Source organism: Vipera berus (assembly GCF_964194415.1).
Source record: "Vipera berus genome assembly, chromosome: 6".
NCBI lineage: Eukaryota > Metazoa > Chordata > Lepidosauria > Squamata > Viperidae > Vipera > Vipera berus.
In genome coordinates, this window is record NC_138208.1 from 4977725 (window position 1) to 4999404 (window position 21680).

Below are 21680 nucleotides of genomic sequence, written 5' to 3' on the forward strand. Positions count from 1 at the left end.
AAAATAAAAATAAATAAAATAAATTCTCTCAGCTGAAGTTGAGGTTCAGCGCGAATATATCCAATTTAAACCGTTTTTTCCCCCCCTCTAAAGTTCCCAATTTTTTTAATCCCCCCCACCCCCACCCCCATATGGGCCGCGTCGCAAAATTCTCTACAAGGAACTCGAAAGCGTCGCGTCCCAAACCCAGAAAGACACCTCTACCCTCTGGAACGTTTGTAGCTCTCTCTCTCCTCTCTCCTCGGCTCTCCGCTCCCTCGCGGGGCCGCGCCGTCTGCTTCCGGCCACGCCCACCGCGCCGGCGCGCGCGACTTCCGGTCCCAGAGTGCCCGAGGCCGAACCATGGACCACAATGGTGAGCGGGGAGATGAGGGGAGATGCGGGGAGCTCCGTTGACCGAGCCGGCCGCCCGGGGTCGACTTCCGCGGCGCTCGAGCGGGGATGGCGAAGGGTCTCGGCCGTTGCGGCCTAGCGCGCTGAGGCGGGGAAGCCCCCGGAGCCGAGCGCGGCCTACCGCGGCCTGGCTCTGGATGGGCCCGGCAGGCCTTTTTTTTTTCCCCTCGGGAAGCCGGCTCGTCGAGTTGTCTCAGTGCCCGTGCTGAGGGCCCCGCAGAGCCGTTCCTCTCAGCGGCGCGGCTTCTTTTTAGGCCTCCCTTCGCCTCCCCGGCTTGGCTTGGCCCGAAGGGAGCTCTCCGTAGAGACGGGCTTGCTTCCCATCTCTCGCTCTTTTCGGTTCTCTGGAGGGTTTCTGCCATCGGGCCGCTTCTCAGAGGTGTGGACTACAACTCCCAGAATTCCCCAGACTGGCTGGGGCAATCAGTCAATCGGAACAGAGCTGGAAGGGACCTTGGAGGTCTTCTAGTCCAGCCCCCCCGCTCAAGAAGGAGACCCTATACCAGGGGTCTTCAAACGTGGCCCTTTTATGACTTGTGGACTTCAACTCCCAGAATTCCTCAGCCAGGCACGCTGGCTGAGGAATTCTGGGAGTTGAAGTCCACTCCTCTTAAAGTCTATATCAGGGGTCTTCAAACTGGGCCCTTTTATGACTTGTGGACTTCAACTCCCAGAATTCCTCAGCCAGGCACGCCTGGCTGAGGAATTCTGGGAGTTGAAGTCCACAAGTCATCAAAGGGCCAAGTTTGAAGACCCCTGCCCTATACCGTTTCAGACCAGGGAGCCAGCCACTTTCTTCTTAAAAATCTCCACTGAAATTCAATCAGTCAATCACAATACAGCTGGAAGGGACCTTGGAGGTCTTCTAGTCTAATCTGCTCCTTAAGTGTCAAAAGACCCGGTGTAACATCAGCCTTTTTTCCTGGTTGCCTAGTGCTGCATTCCCCAGGGTGCTCCTGTCAGATGAGTTTGATCCACAGTTTCTATCAGCCCCCAGCCAAAGTGACATCGGTACCTAAAAATTGTAGTTCAAGCACATCTGGTAGGCAGCGCGTTGCATGCTGTGACAGCCGCCTGCTAGGGCAGGGGTAAGCAACCTACCCAGTATTCCTGAACCAGCCGTGCTGAATTCTGGGAGTTGAAGTCCACAAGTCATCAAAGAGCCAAGGTTGCCTACCCCCCCCACCCCCGTGCTAGGACATTTTATGTTGCTTAGAAACTCGGGCAATGGAGTTGGAGCAAAGCTGAAGATCTATGTCTGTTGGAGAGAAAACATTTTCACCTTGGCTTTTTTGCATACCCATAAATATAAATGAAGGGACGCGGTGGCTCAGTGGGTTAGGACGCTGAGCTTGTCGATCAGAAGGCTGGCAGTTTGGCGGGTCGAATCCCGAGTGCCGCGTAACAGAGTGAGCGCCTGTTACTCGTCCCAGCTTCTGCCAACCTAGCAGTTCGAAAGCACGTAAAAATGCAAGTAGAAAAATAGGGACCGCTACGGTGGGAAGGTAACAGCCTTCCGTGTGCCTTTGGCGTCTAGTCAAGCTGGCCACATGACCACGGAGACGTCCTCGGACAAGCACTGGCTCTTCGGCTTTGAAACGGAGATGAGCACCGGTCCCTAGAGTCGGAAACGACTAGCACGCATGTGCGGGGGAACCTTTACCTTTACCTTTAAATATAAACGACCAAGTAATTCAGGCAAAGGAAAAAAAAGAGAGTATTTATTTAGAGAGGCTGAATTATTTTTATAGAGTGCAGAAATAAATAACATTGATATCTGTGATATGTCACAAAGCAACAGGTCCATAAGACATTGGTTACATGGGAGACTTAAGCAATACTGAACATTGGTTCCAGATTACATTCACACGTGGCAAATTTGTGGGTTATGTTCCTATCTTCCCCAGCTGGGTTTGTATCTTTTAGACTTGCAAGTGTGTTCAAGGACATCCCGAATGCACTTTCTATTGTTTAATTGCTGGACAAACAAGTTTTCGCATACCAAAAGGAATGGCCTTGGGTCAGAAGAGAAAACATGGTTTCCTAAAGTTAGGAAAGAGGTCTAGACTATCATGCTTATAATTTCAGGTAACGCCTGCACAGTATGGGATGGCAAACTACTGTGTGAAAGGGAAATCTTTCAATGCTAGTCTTTACTTGGATAGCTTATGAATAACTTAAGAAAACTCGCTTCCTAGTGCTTCTTTTACCAGAAAAAAAAACCAACCACACATTTAAACGCTGTTAGAGTTTTAACATTGTTTAGTTCGTGGAGTCTTTTTGTCTTAAGTTGTTGTGAGTTTAGTTGTATTTCTTTTGTTTTCTGTTAATTGACTTAATAGTTTCCAATGGGATATGCCTGTTAACCACGTTACAGCAAAAACAGTCAAGAATCTACGCTATCTTAAAAATTAAAGCATTATACAAGAACATACAGTAATATATTTGTTGGGGTTGTTGTTGTTTTTTGGTAGTATCAGCAGGCTAGTCCTTTTCCATTTGCTGCTGTTCTTACTGCAACACATTTTTTTAAAATATATTCAGAGAATTTCCATTGTCAGTTGGCCCATTCATAATATCAGTAAATAAAATAAAGCCTTTCCCCGTTTTCATTGATAAATGTCAGGAAGAATAATATGTTATCAACTGTCATCTACATGGCGGTTAGTGATTAATTGTGAGCATATAAAATGGGCATAACAACATCTTTGGCCAGTGAGGGTTAATTTCCGTCTGTTCTGAGGAAACTCACTGAATTGCTCGTGAAACAGCAGGAATTAATTGTGCACCTCGTGACCCAGAAGTCATGTTACCAATGTAAATGTAAACTTGACACGTTGGCTTTGACATTGATAACACGAGAGGAGCCATTTGAACGGTGACACAGATGGTGTATAAATATTCTGTCGGTGAGTTAGTTGATTTACTGGAGAGGGTTCAGGTGGCTTAAATTCTCTGGTATGCTCTTAATTAGCATGGATGGAAACTCAGTTTTTGGCACTTTGAAGGTCATTTGAATAAGCATTGAAAACCTTTGCCTGGAGGGCTGTTGGTTTCTTGCATTTCATGTCCCGGCTACGTGACATCTGCGTTCCACTCATTAAAATTCCCTCCGTCTTATCTCATCTTGATCAGGAAGAGTTGTATATCTTCTTACAGGCTGCTGTATTAAAGTGTACGATAAAGTATACGATAGTATTCTTTATCCAGCTGTTACTTTTACAAGTTTATACCTACAGCAGTAGGTATTGCTGCATTGTTGCTGTTTTGGATGGACTGAGTGTAATATGTATTTGAAAATGTTAGGAATTCGAAGATCCTGTGGGTGAGAATCCCTTACGATTGGGCAAGACATCACGAATTAAATTAAATTCTCATTGTTTTGATACACAACGTACATTTCCCTCATGTGTACCTCTAGCGTACGTTTTAGGGTTTAACTTTCTTTTATGGTTTGGACCGCATTGGTGCCAATGTAGACTTTTATTAACGAATGAGTTTCTTATATACCTTGAGCATGGATAACTTTTTACACACGCTAAAAAAGCACTCTCGCATTCTCTCTTTTTTTGCGAGTGAAGGAACAGATCTGCTTCCAAATGGCTCTGAAAAGTACAGGATGGCTCGTTTACGTGGCTATATACTGTAGGTTCCCACATGAGGATTAATCTTATTTTAACTGGGGTTTTATTTATGCAGGGACAAATATAATTTTTTTTAATTTGTTTTTAACTTTTGTATCTTGGTTTTTTTTAATCACCCTGTAAACCGCCCTGAGTCCTTCGGGAAAGGGCGGTATATAAATGTAATAAAATAAATAAATAAGGGTAACCGTTAGTTTGTGGGTTCTATTTTGTAGAGAAATCAACCAATAGCAGGCGAAAAAGTGGTGCTCAGTGGCAAAGGTCATAACGAAACAATGACTTCTGTACAGTATCCAAGGAACTTAACAATCTAAAATTGTGCAGTGTGCTTGCCAACTATAAAATACGGTTAACAGGAGAAGAGGCCGGGGCAGCTGAGCATGAATCAGAGCAAATGAGGTGATAAGTACAGGTAAAGTCCTCGACTTACGACCACAATTGAGCCTAAAATCCCTGTTTAATAAGTTGAGACGTTTGTCAAGTGAGTTTCGCCAAATTTCACGACCCTGCTTGCCGCGGTTGTTAAGTGAATCACACCAGGTGTTAAGTTAGCTACACGGTTGTTAAGTGAATCTGGCTCCCCCCCTCCCATTGCCTTGGCTTTCAGAAGGTCTCAAAAGGGGGATCGCGTGACCCAGCGGACCCTACAGTGGTCCTACAGGTGAGCCAGTTGCCCAGCGTCTGAATTTCGATCAGGTGACCCTGGGGATGCTGCAGAGGTCGTAACTCTGAAAAACGGTCCTAAGTCACTTTTTTTCAGTGCCGTTGTAACTTCGAACAGTCGCTACTAAATGAAGTGTTGTAAGTTGAGGACTGCCTGTACTTCCAGTTTTATTTCAGTTGGAGGTGAGGACGGAGGGATTTAGCCAAAGATGTCACAGTGAAGATGGATGTAGAACCGAAGAGAAGAGAATCGAAAAAGAGAGAAGAGAAGAGAAAATAGGAGAAAATAGAGTAGGATAGAAAATAGAAGAGAAGAGAAAATAGAATAGAATAGAACCTTGGAGGTCATCTAGTCCAGCCCCCAGCTCAAGCAGGAGACCCTATACCATTTCAGACAAACAGTTGTCCAGTCTCTTCTTAAAAACTTCCAGTTCCAGGAGTTCCACGGGGTAATTGTCCTCACTGTCAGGAAGTTTCTCCTTAGTTCCAGGTTGCTTCTCTCCTTGATTAGTTTTCACCCCTTGTTTCTTATCATAATCAGAATAGTAAAGTTGGAAGGGACCTTGGAGGTCATGTAGTCCAACCCCCTGCTCAGGCAGGAAACCCTATCCCATTTCAGACAAATGCCTGTCCGACCTCTCCTTAAAAACTTCCAGTGTTGGAGCATCCACAGCTTCTGGAGTCAGGTTGTTCCACCGGTTAATTGTTCTCACTGTCAGGAAATTTCTCCTTAGTTCTTAGGTTGCTTCTCGCTTTAATTAGTTTCCATCCAAGAGAGAAGCAACCTAGAACGAAGGAGAAATTTCCTGACAGTGAGAACAATTAACCGGTGGAACAACCTGACTCCAGAAGTTGTGAACGCTCCCAACCTTTGTGTGTGAGAGGAGGCTTCACTGTCTTAATGTTGGTTTTGATATTAAAGGAAAGAAGTAAATCCTAAGTAACCTGAAGAAGATTGAGATATTTCAAGAGAACCCCTCTTCTTTATCTCTTTCCTTACTGTGAAACAGCTTAACGATTATCGTCTTGCTTCCCTCGTTGAAGAGGTGGAGGATAATATTGGAACTCTACTGAGAGGAAAGCTTCGTAACAATTAGTAATAATCCCAACCTGTCAAATTAACTGTCGAATCAAAGAAGCCGATCCTCAGTATTGTTGACTCTTAATCAAAATTCCGTCACATCCTCCCAGTTTCTAGGATTGAAGGGACAGCGTCCAAAAACTAGGCTGCAAAATACAGTCTAGACTTGCAAAGAGGTTCAGGGCTGCATCGGTGAGCTGGAGAAATGGAAGCTTGCCTATCATGTCGCATGTGCGTTTGTTGTTGTTGTTTTTATGCAGACAATGACTTGCAAGGCACAAACAGTTCCGGGACTTTGGGGGGTCTCGACGTCCGTCGCCGTATTCCCATAAAGCTGATCTCCAAGCAGAACATCAAAGCCAAACCGACACCCCCTCGTCCTACAAGAAATATGAACAGGGTCCCTTCGAAGGCTGGCGAAGAAGGTAAACTGATTTGGGCAGTGTTCTGTTCAAATCCCGGGATGTTTTGTGTTTTGTTTTGTCCTTTCTGCCGTCCATTCAATCATTTTTATGAAGAGATGGATAGACTTTTCAGCTTGAGCTGAATACAAAGACAAGGTAGAAGCCTCTGTCGGTCTATGTCTATCTGTTGTGTGTGTTGTGATGTCTTTATTGACAGAGGGGTCTTCAGTTAGCAGTCACCTAGGTCTTGAGTCATTTAGAATGATAGAATAGAATAGAAGCTGGAAGGGACCCTGGAGGTCTTCTAGTCCAGCCCCCTGCTCAAGCAGGAGAACCTACACCATCTCAGACAGGTGAATGTCCAGCCTCTTCTTAAAAACCTCCAGTGATGGAGCGCCCACGATTTCTGGTGGCAAGCTGTTCCACTGGTTGATTGTCCTCATTGTCAGGACGTTTCTCCTTAATTCCAGGTTGTGAGTGTTAAAAAGAGGATGATGAAAATGTATCTTTGCAACCAGCCCCTCACATGTACAAAATTTGCAGGTTTGCAAGCAAAGGAAATCAGAAGTAAGATCATAACCGCAATTGGCGGTTTCATTTAGCAACTGCTTGACTTAACGGCCGGTCCTAATTGTGGTTGCTAAATGAGGACTAACTGCACTTACGTGCCATCTTTCAAATACTGTTAGCATTAGTCTTTCACGCGGCCTCTTTGTGCCCTGTCATTTCCAATATTGACGAGAATCACATCCAAGCATGTATTTTGATTATGGAGAAAACATTTCAGTTATATTGGAATTGGTATCGCAGGGAGCAATAGTATCCGAGTCAGCCCGGACACGTATATTTATCCGAATTAACTCTGCCACTCTGGCTTACAGTTAGATTGTGAGATTCTAATTAATTTTTAGGCCTAGAATTTTACCTATTAGGCAGGGTGAGAGCACACGCCGAAAACTTTGCTTGGACTTTTGTTTTCCATAAGAGTTTGATTACAACGATGAAGAACGATATGAGTGCAAAGGAGCTGACGTGTTTACTAACCAGCGGAGATTCTCTGGCCTTCTCTTCTGGGACTTCAAGGTATGGGAATTGACTCAACATTAAATAACACGTTAGCTTGCTTACAAAAATTCAGATGTTTTCCCCAGGAGTTTGCTAACCTTTTTTTTTTAACCAGTGGGAACGGGGTGTTAATAACTGTGCCGTAGCGATCTAACAAAACACTGTTGCGAATTTTAAGAAAATCGAGTTACAGAAATGGCTGCTACATATTACTGTAAAAAGTTGAGCCTTAAATGTTATTTTATGGTTTTTTTTCTCCCCCCTTGTACTTTTCCCCCCTCCCCTTTCCCCCCTCCCCTTTCCTTTCCTTTCCTTTATCTTTCTATTTTACGTTTCGAGAACCTAGTGAAATTTGTAAAAGCTGAAAATTTTAACACCCCCCCCAAAAAAATCGGGTTTTCTAAAGAGGCATTCACTAAGTGTGTAAGCCCGGGATGATGCTCAGCTAATGAAACACAATATTTGTATTTTGGTAGCTAAATTTACTCGGAGAGAAGGATGACACCCCAGTCCATTTCTGTGACAAATGCGGGTTACCCATTAAAATGTACGGGCGCATGGTAAGTCAAAGGATTTGATGCCTTCCCTCATAGTCCTGATACAGCGAACGCTGTGTCTTCTTTCTGAAAAATGATGCTGTATTCTTTCTATGTGTCAGAGCCCTGTTGAACAGGATGTTGTGTGATGTGAAAATCACACACACACACACACACACACACACACACACACACACACACACTGTTTTGGGTTGGCTTTAAATAGTAGGGTGGGCAATCTGAAGTCTACGGTTTTTCAATATCCTTCTTTTGATAGTCTTTGCAGTTGTCACCAACTGCAATGACTGAAAATCAACGGCGGGGTTCCTTAACGCTTCTGAGGAGAGAAAGGCAGAAATGAGGGGGGTCCTTGGTGGTAATTTTGAACAGTCACTAAATGAGCTGTTGTAAGTTGAGGACTAACCTGTATGTTGCTTCAGAAAGGAGTGTATAGAATTGTTGGTGGATGTATTTATCTCAGAGTTGTGTTTCTCTTCCCTTCCCCGATAATATTTTTTAAAGGATGTCATCCAGCCTTTGTCTCTGCCAATTCATTATATATATACATTTCAAAAGCAAAAGGTTTTGTATAACCTTTGAATGTCCAGCAGAGGGAGAGAGAAAACCAGACAAATAATATATAAATATCTTTTCATTGTCCTAGACCAGAGGTCTTCAAACTTGGCCCTTTTTTGACTCGTGGACTTCAACTCCCAGAATTCCTGAGCCAGCATGGCTCAGCTTGGAAACCTCTCCATTTTCCCTCAGCATGGCTGGCTCAGGAATTCTGGGAGTTGAAGTCCACAAGTCATGAAAGGGCCAAGTTTGAAGACCCCTGTCCTAGTCCTTTGAACAGTTCAGACACAGGCATTTTTATTTCCAGGTCATTTTGTTTGTTTTGGTATTATTAGTTGATATTTATTAATTGCTTCTCAGTTGCTAAACAATCTTAATTTTTTTTTAATTTGGATGTAAAATCAAAATGTACAGTAAGAATACAAAATACTGTTCTGTTTTAAAGGGCAGATTTAGCAAAGTTCATTCATTCATTTATTGGAGCAATTGAAAGAGTTGTCTATTTTTGTTTTTTTAATAGATACCCTGCAAACACGTTTTCTGCTATGAGTGTGCTCTCTTACACGAGAAGAAAGGGGACAAGATGTGTCCGGGGTAAGTTTTCTAGAGGGCCTTTTTTTTGTGGGTAGCTGATAATCTGTAATTTATTCCTGATCTTTACTCGATTCCATTTTGAAGCAACCTTCGGCATGAATCAGCTCTCTTTTGGAGCCCAGAAGAAAAGATGTTTGTGATTGGATCACCTTTGCTCTGTGTTTGGATGGCCCTGGACGCGTGCAAAGAAATTCTCATTTTAGGGTTAGCTGACAGCAGTGAGACTTCAACTCTACAGCAAGTTATAGCAGATCAGAATATAATCATCAGCCTGCGGTTCAGTAGACTGAGTGGCATGAGGGAATTCCAGATAAAATCCATTGTTTATTACCGTGGTTTCCCAAAAATAAGAGCCAATAGAAAATAAGCCCCAGCGTGATTTTTTCCCCCCAGGATGCTCGTAATATAAGCCCTGCCCCCAAAATAAGCCCCAGTTAAGATCATCAGCCAGACGGACACATTTAGTACCGTATTTCCCTGAAAATAAGACCTAACCAGAAAAAAAAGCCTTGATGCATCCTTTGGAGCAAAAATTAATATAAGACCTGGGGTCTTATTTGAGGGAAACAGGGTATCGTCCTACATCTCCATCAGCTCAGTGTGCAAACTCCAGTTCAGAACCAAGAGCCAACACAGAATACAATCCTTGTACTTAAAGAATATAAAGGCAGTCCTCAATTTTCAAGTACAGTTGAGCCCCAAATTTCTCTTCTTCAGTGAGATATTTGCTAAGTGAGTTTTTGCCCCATCTTACAACCTTTCTTGCTACCATCGTTAAGTGAGTCGCTGCAGGTGGTAAGTTAGTAACCCGGTTGTTAAGTGAATCGGGCTAACCCCACTGACTTTGCCTGTCAGTAGATCGCAAAAGGGGATGATGTGACACCCCCCCCCCGGGACAGTGCGACCGTTGTAAATATGAACCAGTTGCCCAGCATCTGAGGCTTTAGGCCTTCGCCGCCGTGTGCAAAAAAAAAAGGTTCAATCAATCAATTTCAACTTCTTGTGGGGAAAAAAAATCTCACAAAGTTGGAATTGATTGAACTCTTTAGTCCCACCCAATCTGCCATTACCACCACAGCCATGGACCACGTGCACCCAATTTGGCCACACCCACCCAATGGGCCACGCCCACCCGGCACCCAACAATACATAAGTGGGTTTTGGGTTGCAGTTTGGGCACTTGGTCTTTAAAAGGTTCGCCATCACTGCCCTGAGTGGGCTATTCCTCCAATGGGATTTTCCTATGTATTTTACCAGGAAACCATAGGGCAGGCTAGAAAAGTCAGTGCCCTCCTAACCATACCCAAGCACTCCGAATTTGTTGGCGATGACCATTTTGCTCTCCAACTTCATGGTGACCTAACCCTAAGTGGAATTTTCCTCCAATGGGATTTTCCCATGTATTTTACCAGGAAACATAGGTAGGGCAGCCTAGAAAAGTCAGTGCCCTCCTAAACATACCCAAGCACTGCGAGTTTGTTGGCGATGTCCATTTTGCTCTCTGAGTTCATGGAGACCTAACCCTAACCCTAAGTGGAATTTTCCTCCAATGGGATTTTCCCATGTATTTTACCAGGAAACCTAAATAGGGAAGGCTAGAAAAGTCAGTGCCCTCCTAACCACGCCCAAGCACTCCGAATTTGTTGGCGATGTCCATTTTCCTCTTCGAGTTCATGGTGACATGACCCTAACCCTAGAGCAGGGGTGTCAAACTCAATTTCACTGAGGGCCGCATCAGCATTGCGGTTACCCTCAGGGGGCCGGGTGGGTATGGCCAGGGTGGGCGTGGCCTACTGGGTGGGCGTGGCTAGAGTGCATATGGCCTGGGTGGGCGTGGCCAGCTCTACATCGTTGGCATCAAGGGTGCCTATGGGGGCCTGGGCAGGAGTGGGACAGATCTGAGGGTCTCTGGCAGAAGGAGGGTCTCTGGGCCAGGGCCAAGGCAGTGGGGGCCGTTCCCTCACTGTTTCCAGGATGGCTTTGCGGGCCACATGAAACCACTTCGCGGGCCGGATCTGGCCCCCGGGCCTTGTGTTTGGCATGTCTGCTCTAGAGCATCCCAGGGTCATGTGATCGCCACTTCCAGCCCTCCCAGCCAGCTTCCCACAAGCAAAGTTAATGGAAGGAAGTGGGACAGGATCGACGTAATGCCTGCATGCTTCACTTAACTGCAGCGATTCACGGTGGCCGAAAACGGACACAAAATTGAGCACGGCTCACTCAAGCACCCGCCTTGCTTAGCAGCGGAAATTCTGCTCCCCGCTGCGGTTTTAAGTTGAGGACTCTCCTGCCCCCTCTGGTTTGGTTTGAGTAACGGCGGTGTCCTCCAACCCCGCTCTTCTCTCTTTCTCTGATCCAGCTGCAACGAGCCGGTGCAGCGAATCGAGCAGTGCCTCCGCGGCTCTCTGTTCATGTGCAGCATTGTGCAGGGCTGCAAGAGAACCTACCTGTCTCAGAGGGACCTGCAGGCTCACATCAACCACCGGCACATGAGAGCCGGCAAGCCAGTGGCCCGTCCTCCTCTCGAACCCGTCCACCCTCCTCTCGCTCCTCCTCCGGCGGAAATCCCGGAGCGGTTCATCCTGCCGCCCGAGAAGCATCACCTGAGCCACCTCCCGCCGAAGCCGCACCTCCTGATGCCGCCCCCACCGCCGCTGCAGCACGTGCCCCACGAGCATTACAACCAGCCCCACGAGGACATCCGGGCATCCCCCGCTGAGATGTCTATGGCGCCGCCTCCCCCTCGCCCCGTCAACCAAGACACCTTCCGCATCTCCACCCGGAAGCACAGCAACCTCATCACCGTCCCTATCCAGGACGATTCGAGCTCCGGCACTCGCGAGCCGCCCCCACCGGGCCCAGCGCCGGCTCACCACCACCCCGAATACCAGGGCCAGCCCGTGGTGTCCCACCCGCACCACATCATGCCCCCGCAGCAGCACTATGCCCCGCCCCCTCCTCCCCCACCCCCCATCAGCCACCCGATGCAGCACCCTCCCCAGGCGGCCGGTACCCCTCACCTGGTTTACAGCCAAGCCCCGCCCCCTCCGATGACCTCAGCTCCTCCCCCTATCACCCCGCCTCCTGGACACATCATCGCCCAGCTTCCTCCTTACATGAACCACCCTCCCCCCGGACCGCCGCCGCCCCAGCACGGCGGGCCCCCCGTCAACGTCAACGCACCCCCTCCGCACCATTACAATCCGAATGCTCTGCCGAAGTTCAGCGAAGACCAAGGAACTCTCAGCCCACCGTTCACACAGCCCGGGGGGATGAGTCCGGGCATATGGCCAGCTCCGAGGGGGCCACCTCCGCCCCCACGAATGCAAGGCCCGCCTTCTCAAGCGCCGCTTCCGGGACCCCATCACCCCGACCAGTCCAGATACAGGCCATACTATCAATGATAGTAGTTAACGATTGGAACTAAAACACGGTAGAAGGATAGCGTGTTCTAAGCAGAAGCCTTTTAATGAATCCGACTGTTTAAGGAGCTCTCTTTTCTGTTTTTGCTTTGTTTCTTGAAGACAAAAAAAAAGGTAATTTCTGACTGTAATGCTCTCTGGGGATTTAAAGCTTAATATTTTTTTGTTTTGATTTTTTAAAAAAGAGAAAACTTTGGTTATAGGATTCTTAACACCTGGTACCTTGTAAGCTGAGTGGCTGTGTAGCAGACAGTGGCATTTTAAAGTTTTTTTTGTACCCCTAGTCTGACTTGACTTGTCCCAGAGATTATAAAACGTTTATAAAGGCCTCCCAACAACGACACTTAACTGTACCATTTTAAAGTATTTTTGTTAAATCTGATAGTTTCGTTGTGATACTACTACTTCTTTTTTTTTTTTGTCAACCAGTGTACAATTAAATTTATTGTCCAAAACTGTTTGCTCTTTGACGTGAGATTGGGGTGGACTGAGCGAGTAAAGAGAAACGGTTTGATCATCTTTGTTATTATTCTTCAAGCTGGAAAAATGAGATTTTTCTAAGGAGAAGGCTTTGATTGTTTCTGAAAATAAGGGCAGCCTGAAGTTAAAATGGTCTTTCTTTTGCATCGGTTCGATGCGCAGTATTTATATTTCACCAAGCACCCGAAGTAACATGTTATATTCAAACACCTCCGTTATTTTTGGTTTTACAGTCGGTTAGGCTAGGGTGGGTCACGGAGGAGTGTTAAAGCAGAGGAAAAAACCTGGAGTTAATATCTACAGATTAACAGACGGCTGTTCCTGTGAGTTAAAAAAAGCCATGAATTACAGCACATATATTAATCTGATCTGATTAATAGAGGGCCACAAAAATGCATGTATCATCAGAAAGTATCTAGCAGTGCTGGTAGCCAGTTTGAGTAATGAAACATCTGCAAGGAAACAACTAAGCAAGGACCCCTCATTTCAGCTGTGAGCTACGAATATTTTCCTTTTTTGGTGAAGTAGTGTGTGTCCATCTTGGAGAACTTGCGATGTGTAGAATTGCCTTGTAAATACATGAGTTAGTAGGATAGTAGTAGTTGCTGGGAGACATTTTACAAATAAGGACCACACTGTTTAAGCACACATACATATATAATGCAGCGTTTTCTTTTAAAAAACATGAAATATGCTTACTGAAATTGCATTAAAAATCAAGCATATCGGAGAAAGGTGTCCGCTGTGATTGGATAGATACATTTCTGGGTAGCAAACTGTTTTGCTGCAATATGAGGAAGCGTAGCAAATTCACGCCAATTTTTAGATTTCAAGCACAATTCAGATTTTAAAACTACGGGAATGAGGTAAACACTAGGATCAAATTCAAATTCCATCGGGCAGAGACTTCTTTGATCAATCACGGGCCACTCCTGACATTAAAAGGCCGTTGAGTTTTCCCCTTTGGTTTTAAAACCCATCACCACGATTAAATTATGCCAGGCAATAATCCATAAAAAGCTTTTGTCAATCACCCAACCAGTCCTAACATTAAAAAAGCAGTTGAGTTTTTTTCTCTTGGTTTTAAAACTGTCAGCAAGGCTAAGTTATGCCAGGCAATAATCTGCAAAATCTTTTTTTTTTTATCAATCCCTGCCACTCCTCACATTAGGACCTATTTTAAAAAAATCATCTGGTCCCTGGCAGTTCTTAAAAGTAGGCAAATACAACCTCTGGTGAATAGCCTCCAGTCCACTAAATCATCTTTGTTAGATTAGATTTAGATTTATTAAATTTATATGCCGCCCTTCTCCCCAAGGACTCAGGGTGGCTCACAACAATAAACAATTAAAAAACATAAAGTACAAAATTTAAAAAAGAATTAAACAATGGATATAATAAATAAATGACAATTTAACCGAATAAAACCAAATTTAAAACCATAGTCCAGGCCCGCTTGTTGGAACATCCATGTCTTCAGGTCACGGCGGAAGGACCGAAGGTCAGGGGCTGTCCGCAGCTCCGGAGGCAGTTCATTCCAGAGGGTCGGCGCGCCCACAGAGAAGGCTCTCCCCCTGGGGGTCGCCAGACGGCATTGCCTAGCCGACGGAACCCTGAGGAGGCCGACTGGGAGCGAACTGGGTGATGGGAGGTTGACAATGGCAGCAGGTGGTCTCGCAAGTACCCCGGCCTTAAGCCATGTAGGGCTTTAAAGGTAATTACCAGCACCTTGATCACACCCAGAGGACAACCGGAAGCCAATGCAGCTCGCGCAGGCGTGGTGTAACATGGAAGTATCAAGAAACTCCCATAAGCACCCGCGCGGCTGCATTTTGCACCAGCTGAAGCCTCCGGGTGTACTTCAAGGGCAGCCCCATGTAGAGAGCGTTACAGTAATCCAGGCGAGAAGTGACAAGGGCGTGGGTGACCGTGCATAGAGCATCTCGGTCCAAGAATGGGCGCAACTGGCATACCAGGCGAACCTGTGCAAAGGTCACAGCAGTTAGATGGTCTTCCAAGTTAAGCCGTGAATCCAGGAGGACACCCAAGTTGCAGGCCCTTTCTGTGGGGGGCAGTACCTCCCCCCCATCAAAAGAGATGGAACATGTTGGACAATACGAGATGCCGGTATCCACAGTCACTCGGTCTTGGAGGGGTTCAGCCTGAGTCTGTTCTTTCCCATCCAGACCCGTACCGCCTCCAGGCACCGGGACATCACGTCAAGGGCATCACTGGGTTGGCTCGGGGTGGAGATGCTCTTCTCTGGACTCTTTCTAGAGTCTCAACTTCTTTTTCTTATCGTGGCCAAAACTGGATGCCGTGTTCCAAGTGTGGCTTTACCAAGGCCTTGTAAAGCAGTAGTAACACTTCACGTGATCTTGATTCTATCCCTCTGTTAATGCAGGCTAGAACTGTATTGGCTTTTTTGGCAGCTGCAGCACACGGCTGGCTCATAGTTAAGTGATTGTCCACTAGGACTCCTAGGAGTCCACTAGGATTGAACAAGCATGGTTTGTTACGAACCTGCTTAGGTTTGCGCAGTCACATCTAAACAAACCACAAGACTTTTGGAACGCTGTCCTTTGGGCACTGACTGGGGCAAGGTTGGGTTGCACCATCCCTGCCCACGCTCAGATATCTGAGAAGGTTCAGATCCAAAATGCCACAGATCCACAGACCTTGAAGCATTCTTTTAAAAAGGGTTTTATTTTTACAGTCTTCACAGCAAATCAGAGGTAGTCTTCAACTTACATCCGTTTAGCGACTGTTGGAAGTTACAAAAAAAATATATTAAATTACAGCCAAGTCTTGCACTTATGACCGCCACAGCAGACCCAAGGTCACGTGATCAAAATTTGGGCACCTCCGACAAGCGAAATCAATGGGGGAGGGGAAGTTACACTCATTTAATGACCACATGTTTTACTTAACAACTTCAGTGATTCGCCTGACGAGTGTGATTTAAAAAAAAAAAAAGTCTTTAAACCAAGTGCGATTCCTGCCTTGATCAGAAATGGGAAATTCTGGTCCTGATTGCGGTTATAAATAATAAAGGTCTTTTGTTTATAGCCTTTGCTTTAAAAAAACCCCAAAAACTTCCATGGAAGCAATATTTACATAAGAAAATACAAAGTATGGAAAATGCTGGAAAAAAATATATATCGAAGTACATAAACAATTTACAACGTGGAAATGTACAATCTTCAAGCTGTAAACGGAATTATTTACATATACCGTATATACATATTTGCATAGTAGATGAATATACAATAAAATGGATATTTAATCTTTGGGGGGACTGCATAATAAACCAAGTACTCTTTGAGATCAGGATTTTCATGTAATATGTGATATACACACTCATATACAGGGATAGCCTGGTTAAGTTTTTCCTGGTTTTTTTAAAATCTATTTTATTTATTTTTTATTTTTATTTTAATTCCATTTATATCCCGCCCTTCTCCGAAGACTCAGGGCGGCTTACAAGCTTAGCAGTAGCCTTCATTCTATGTATATGCCTGCTTATTAGGGCTTTCACACACACACACCCAGCGGCATTATTACAAAGTCAGCTTATTGCCCCCAACAATCTGGGTCCTCATTTTACCTACCTGTGAAGGATGTAAGGCTGAGTCAACCTTGAGCCTGGTGGGACTCGAACCTGCACTAATTGCAGGCAGCTGGTGTTACTTAGGGAGGCATTAGCCCACTGCTCCACCAAGGCTTTAAAATAAAATAAAAGTTAAAATAAAAAAAAACACGCAAAACATTTTCTTGAAGAAACCATGAAAAACAAAAGAAAAGAAACCAGACATTAAAAAAAAAAAAGTTTAAGAGGCAAAAATGGTTGCCTGCGATCCTGAAGCATCCACGAAAGGAATAAAATCTGCCGGAGGTCAGGGATGGCGTGTAGTTGAAGTTCCGCCTTCTTGTGTACGTACATCTTTGTCTATGTGCAAGAGGGACGGGCCCTCACCTCTGTCCTCAATCTGGCATCCTGTTGGAGAACCAACATTTTCTCTCCTTTTGTCAATTGTTTCAAGATTGCGTGGTTCTGCGCCAGTCGTCCTTTTACATTCTCGTTTCGGTTGATTCCTGTGGGAACGAAAGAAACAAAACATGTAGGAAGTAAAAGAACAGCCAGCCACTTTCATACAGTTTCCCAAAAAGCGGTTATGCCTGATAAGGTCATCAGACGTGGTCACCAAAAGTGGAATTGGATCCAGAAGAACGTGCAGGTGGTCCTCGACTTACAATCGTTCATTTAGTGACCGTTCAAAGTTACGAGAGCAGTGAAAAAAGCCACGTATGACTGTCTTTCAAGTTCATGAAAGACAACATTCAGATACTTGACAACTGATTCATATTTACGACGGTTGCACTGTCCCGGGGTCGTGGGATCCCCTTTGGCGATCGTCTGACAAGCAAAGTCAATGGGGAAGCCAGACTCCCTTGACAGCTGGTGTAACTAACTGAACAACTGCAGTGCTTCACTTAACAACGGTGGCAAGAAAGGTCGGAAAATGGAGCAAAACTCACTTTTAGCCGCCGTCTTGCTTAGCCACAGAAATTTTGAGCTCAATTGTGGACATAAATGTATTTAGCAACGAGAAACTGGGAATTTGCCTCAGCATGTTTAAAATGGAAAATATTTCTAATTAGGAGTACTTGTGGTCTACTTTCCTTCTCATCAAAATTCAGCTGCCTCATGCCTTTTAGGACAGAGTTCCCCAATCTTTCTGGATTTACAGACTGGCAGGAGCGTGTTGTGATTCCTCACCAGCCAGTGGATCCGGCAGCTGAGTCTGAGGAATCAGATGATGAAGAGGAGGGGCCTGGAGTGACATTAAGAGTCAGAGGAAGGCTCTGAGGAGCTCCAAGACTTACAGCTGGACGAGGAGCCTGGCCCCTCTACTTGCGCTCAGGCTGAGACACAGCTGTGCTGGGAGTCTGAGTTGAACAGTGATGAAGAACAGTTGGAACAAATCCTGGATGCATGAAAGCACAGGCAAGAGAAGCGAGTAGGACAGAGGAATGCAATGGGGCGGCTCCAAAGGCAAAGGAGAAGGCATTAGGAAGCCACGCCTGGGCTGAATTATAAAAGGGAAGGTGTGGGAGCTGCTGATTGCCAAAGACAACTGTTCGTGTTGAGGATCGAGTTTCTGTGGACTGTGTTTGTTTGTCTTGGACATTGACTCAGGTCTGTGAATAATAAGGGGTTGTTTTTTTCTTGCGGTTCCTGCCTGCTTGTTGGAAGAGGGGTTTCTCCTTGTGAGCATAACAAGGACTCACGTAGGCTGGGACAGTACAGGGGGAGAGAGGATGGTTCTGCATGCCTGCTGCTTGCGTAGGTGGGTGTGTGTGCACGTGCTTGCCCCCCCTTCTGTGGCCCGGTTCCAAACTGCTCAAGTCCTGGCAATGGGCCACAGGCAGGGGGTTGTGGACCCCTGTTCCAGGAGAGGTACATTCAAGAGTCTCTCATAGACTCTCAATTTTATTGATCCCATACAAGATGGGGAAGAGAGCCTTACCGCTAGGTCCCGATTGCGTAGTCCTCCGCTCGTGTTGATTATATAGTGATTGTTGTTCTGACTATCCTGTAATGGAATAAATATTCTGTTGTTAACAATGGGTTCCCTCATTTTAATTTTTTTTAAAAATCTCTCCTGATTTGTAGCTAAAGCAATCTCAGTTCAAGTACCTATGTTTACAAACTACATTACATAAAGTAATTGGTCTCGGGAGGTCCATAAATTATGGTCCACAAAATTAAGATGGCAGCCACGTGAAAAAGGGGCAGAACGTGACACATTGTCACCCCCTTTGGACTTTTTTTCATTGTACCCTACAAATACTCATGTTTTAGTCCATGGTCGTAGAAATCTGCAGGAAGCAGGCCGTGAAGGATTAATTCAGTGGTTGTGAGAAGAGGCAACCTAGCCCACAAATGAGGTTGGTGAGAAGGTGTTGGAATGCATTGTTGGAATGTATTTTTGTGCAACATCTACGGTAGTATTCAGCCAGTAGATGGCAGTGTTTACAAGTTTGGATCTATGGTATATACTCTATGTTCTTTTGTCATCAGTAGTGTTTCCTGTTTCCTGTTACAGTTAAACAGTTAAGCAGTAAAGCACATGGTGACTGTACGCTTTGTTTTGAGCTATGGTGGTAGATATAAACAGAATTTCTAACAGAAGGAAACATTTAAAGAAGACACTGCTGCTTTGATTGGCTTGCTTTAACACTGCCTGGGAATTGACTCTTACAATTTTCAAGATTGTACTTTCAATCCCAACTAGCATTAAAGGGGCCTTTCTGAAATCTGAATGGTTCTATTTTGCAAGCTATCTGGGGCTTGACAATAGCTGAATGCCAATATTAATGCTATTTCCACCCAAACTAACAGTAGATACATACATACTACTACAATTCAGGTAGTTCTCGATTTACAGCCATTCATTTAGTGACCGTTCGAAGTTGCAACGGCACTGAGAAAAGTGGCTTATGAGCATTCTTCACACTTATGACCACTGCAGTATCCTCGTGGTCATGTGAACTAAACTTGGAGGCTTCTCAACTGGTTCATATATATGATGGTGGCTGTGTCCCCGGGTAATGTAAACACCTGCCATCTTCTGACAAGCAAAGTCAATTGGGAAACCAGATTCAATTAATAAGCGTGTTATGGCTGCAGGACTTGGGTTTGGCTAGTCTAAAGAAGAAATAGGGGAGACACAATAGCAGAGTTCCAGTATCTGAGGGGTTACCACCAAGAAGAGGGGGTCACGCTATTCAGCAAAGCACCAGAGGGCAGGACTAGAAACAACGGAAGGAAACTGATCAAAGAGAGAAGCGACCTGGAATTAAGGAGAAACTTCCTGACAGTGAGGACAATTAAACCAATGGAACAGCTTGCCTCCAGAAATCGTGGGCGCTCCATCATTGGAGGCTTTTAAGAAGAGACTAGACAGTCACTTGTCTGAGATGGTATAGGTTCTCCCGCTTGAGCAGGGGGCTGGACTAGAAGACCTCAAAGGTCCCTTCCAGATTCTATTCTATTCTATTCTATTCTATTCTATTCTATTCTATTCTATTCTATTCTATTCTATTCTATTCTATTCTATTCTTCTATTCTATTCTATTCTATTCTATTCTATTCTATTCTATTCTATTCACTTAACTGCAGTGATTCTCTTAACAGATATGGCAAGAAAGGTCGTAAAATGAGGCAAAGCTGACTTAAATGTCTTGCTTAGCAACAGAAATGTGGAGCTCCATTGTGGTCATAAGTCAAGAAGTAGCTGTAAAATTTTAGAAGCCTAAGTGGAACATGGCTATGGAGATTCTCAGTCATCCAGGTCATAGTTATCCCAAAGGTGCTTTTTGGACAAAGAGGACCACTGGTTTGAAAGAGGGATCAAAGAGGCCATCTACAGTAGGTCAAAACCGAACTGTCCTCTCTCAACAGAGGGGGATCCGACATCATCTATCTCCTGTCCACAACACAGTCCTTTCAACTGTTCCAAGAAGGCTCCACACCCATTTGCACGACTCAGGTGACCCTGAGGATACAGGTAAGCCTCCAGGTGACCTCAACGGCTCTCTAAAAGAAGGCAAATGACCAGCCGTCTGCAAGGAGTATAAATCCTTCTGTTCCCCACCATCCAGTCAGAGCTAAAGAAGCTTCTAGGATGAATAGCGAAATGCCTTCAAAGGAAAAACAAGAAAGTCCAGTTGCCTCTTGGAAAAAAGCACCTTTGGGATATCCAAGTGGTAAAGGGAAACCCCGATACGTTCTCGTCACCATGAAAATTTTGGGTGGCCAAGTTCCAGTCCTCCTTCAATGACGTTTTTGCTTTTACATTCTGAAAATGCCGGGATCCAAGTTCTGCTTTTGAACTATACGGACGAAGAGTCTCACCGTAATGGCTTCCAATTTTGACGAGCGGGGGGTTGCGTCCTTCTTCATCAATATGGATAAAATGGCGTCGTGAATGGTCAGAAAAAATATGGATGGCTTAATTTCGTCATCGAAAAATCCACATCTCTGTAGCTTCTTCAGGAGACCCTCTTGGTATGTGTGTGTAGGGGGAAATTGGGCGGGGGGGGGAAGGGGAAGGGAAAAGAAAGATGGAAGAGGGAAAAAGAGAAACATAATTACAGGCCTAGAAAATGTTGTGACTGATTTTTAAACAATACAGGTAGTCCTTGACTCACAACAATTCATTTAGTGACTGGTTGAAGTTGCAACGGCACTGGAAAAAGTGACTTGTGACTGTTTTTCACACTTTATGACCATTGCACCCTCCCTGTGGTCACGTGATCAAAATTCAGAGGCTTGGCAACTGATTTGTATTTATGACGGTTGCCGTGACCCAGGCTCATGTGATCTGACAGGCAGATTTCACTTAACCGTGTTACTAACTTAACAACTATGGCAAGAAACGTCATAAAATGGGGCAAAACTCACTTAACCACTGTTTTGTCTAGCCACAGAAATTTTGTACTCATGTGGTCATAAATGGAGGACTATCTGCATCATTTAATTTGTTCCATGTATTTACTTTTGTGTTCAGTATCACATTTGCAGGAAAGCAGTTTCTAACATTAGGAGTGCAGTTATTTCCTTTTTTTTTAAAAAAAGCAGCTTTTAAAATATAAATATATAAAATATAAATATATATTTTCTTTTGTGTTCGGTATCACATTTGCAGGAATGCGGTTTCTAACATTAGGAGTGCAGTTATTTCCTTTGTTTAAAGCAGCTTTTAAAATATAAATATATAAAATATAAATATAGAAATATATAAATGTGCATGTGT

The 21680-nt window shown here is 44.8% G+C and overlaps 2 protein-coding genes across 5 annotated transcripts in view; one reads left to right on the forward strand and one right to left on the reverse strand.

Annotated features, from left to right (window-relative positions):
• Nucleotides 1-300: 300 nt before the first annotated feature.
• On the forward strand, nucleotides 301-12833 carry CBLL1 (Cbl proto-oncogene like 1). Of its 4 annotated transcripts, none has more exons than XM_081331658.1 (6): nucleotides 301-355; nucleotides 6042-6206; nucleotides 7171-7268; nucleotides 7727-7810; nucleotides 8883-8956; nucleotides 11316-12833. In XM_081331658.1, exons 1-6 carry the CDS (start codon nucleotides 343-345, stop codon nucleotides 12358-12360), a joined length of 1479 nt encoding a protein of 492 aa, XP_081187784.1. In that variant the 5' UTR covers nucleotides 301-342; the 3' UTR covers nucleotides 12361-12833. The 4 variants fall into 4 exon arrangements, with proteins under 4 accessions (XP_081187784.1, XP_081187783.1, XP_081187785.1 ...); XM_081331657.1 differs by lacking the exon at nucleotides 301-355 and adding an exon at nucleotides 3254-3302; XM_081331659.1 differs by lacking the exon at nucleotides 301-355 and adding an exon at nucleotides 3829-4449.
• Nucleotides 12834-16754: 3921 nt separating this feature from the next.
• SLC26A3 (solute carrier family 26 member 3) overlaps nucleotides 16755-21680 on the reverse strand; it is a gene marked incomplete at both ends in the record, with an annotated part of 31657 nt that continues 26731 nt past the window's right edge. The window contains 2 exons of the mRNA XM_081331934.1: nucleotides 16755-16953; nucleotides 20721-20928. Of these exons, the coding sequence (XP_081188060.1) occupies nucleotides 16755-16953; nucleotides 20721-20928 (407 nt within the window). The remainder of the gene's footprint in view (nucleotides 16954-20720; nucleotides 20929-21680) is intronic.

What these genes read in the sequence shown, in the direction of transcription:
- CBLL1 (XM_081331656.1), top strand. Translation starts at nt 5,987, where the DNA reads ATGGAAGCTTGCCTATCATGTCGCATGTGCGTTTGTTGTTGTTGTTTT. An exon ending in TTCTCTTCTGGGACTTCAAG is followed by an intron (nt 7,269 to 7,726) that starts GTATGGGAATTG and finishes GTATTTTGGTAG; the next exon opens with CTAAATTTACTCGGAGAGAA. An exon ending in TTAAAATGTACGGGCGCATG is followed by an intron (nt 7,811 to 8,882) that starts GTAAGTCAAAGG and finishes TTTTTTTAATAG; the next exon opens with ATACCCTGCAAACACGTTTT.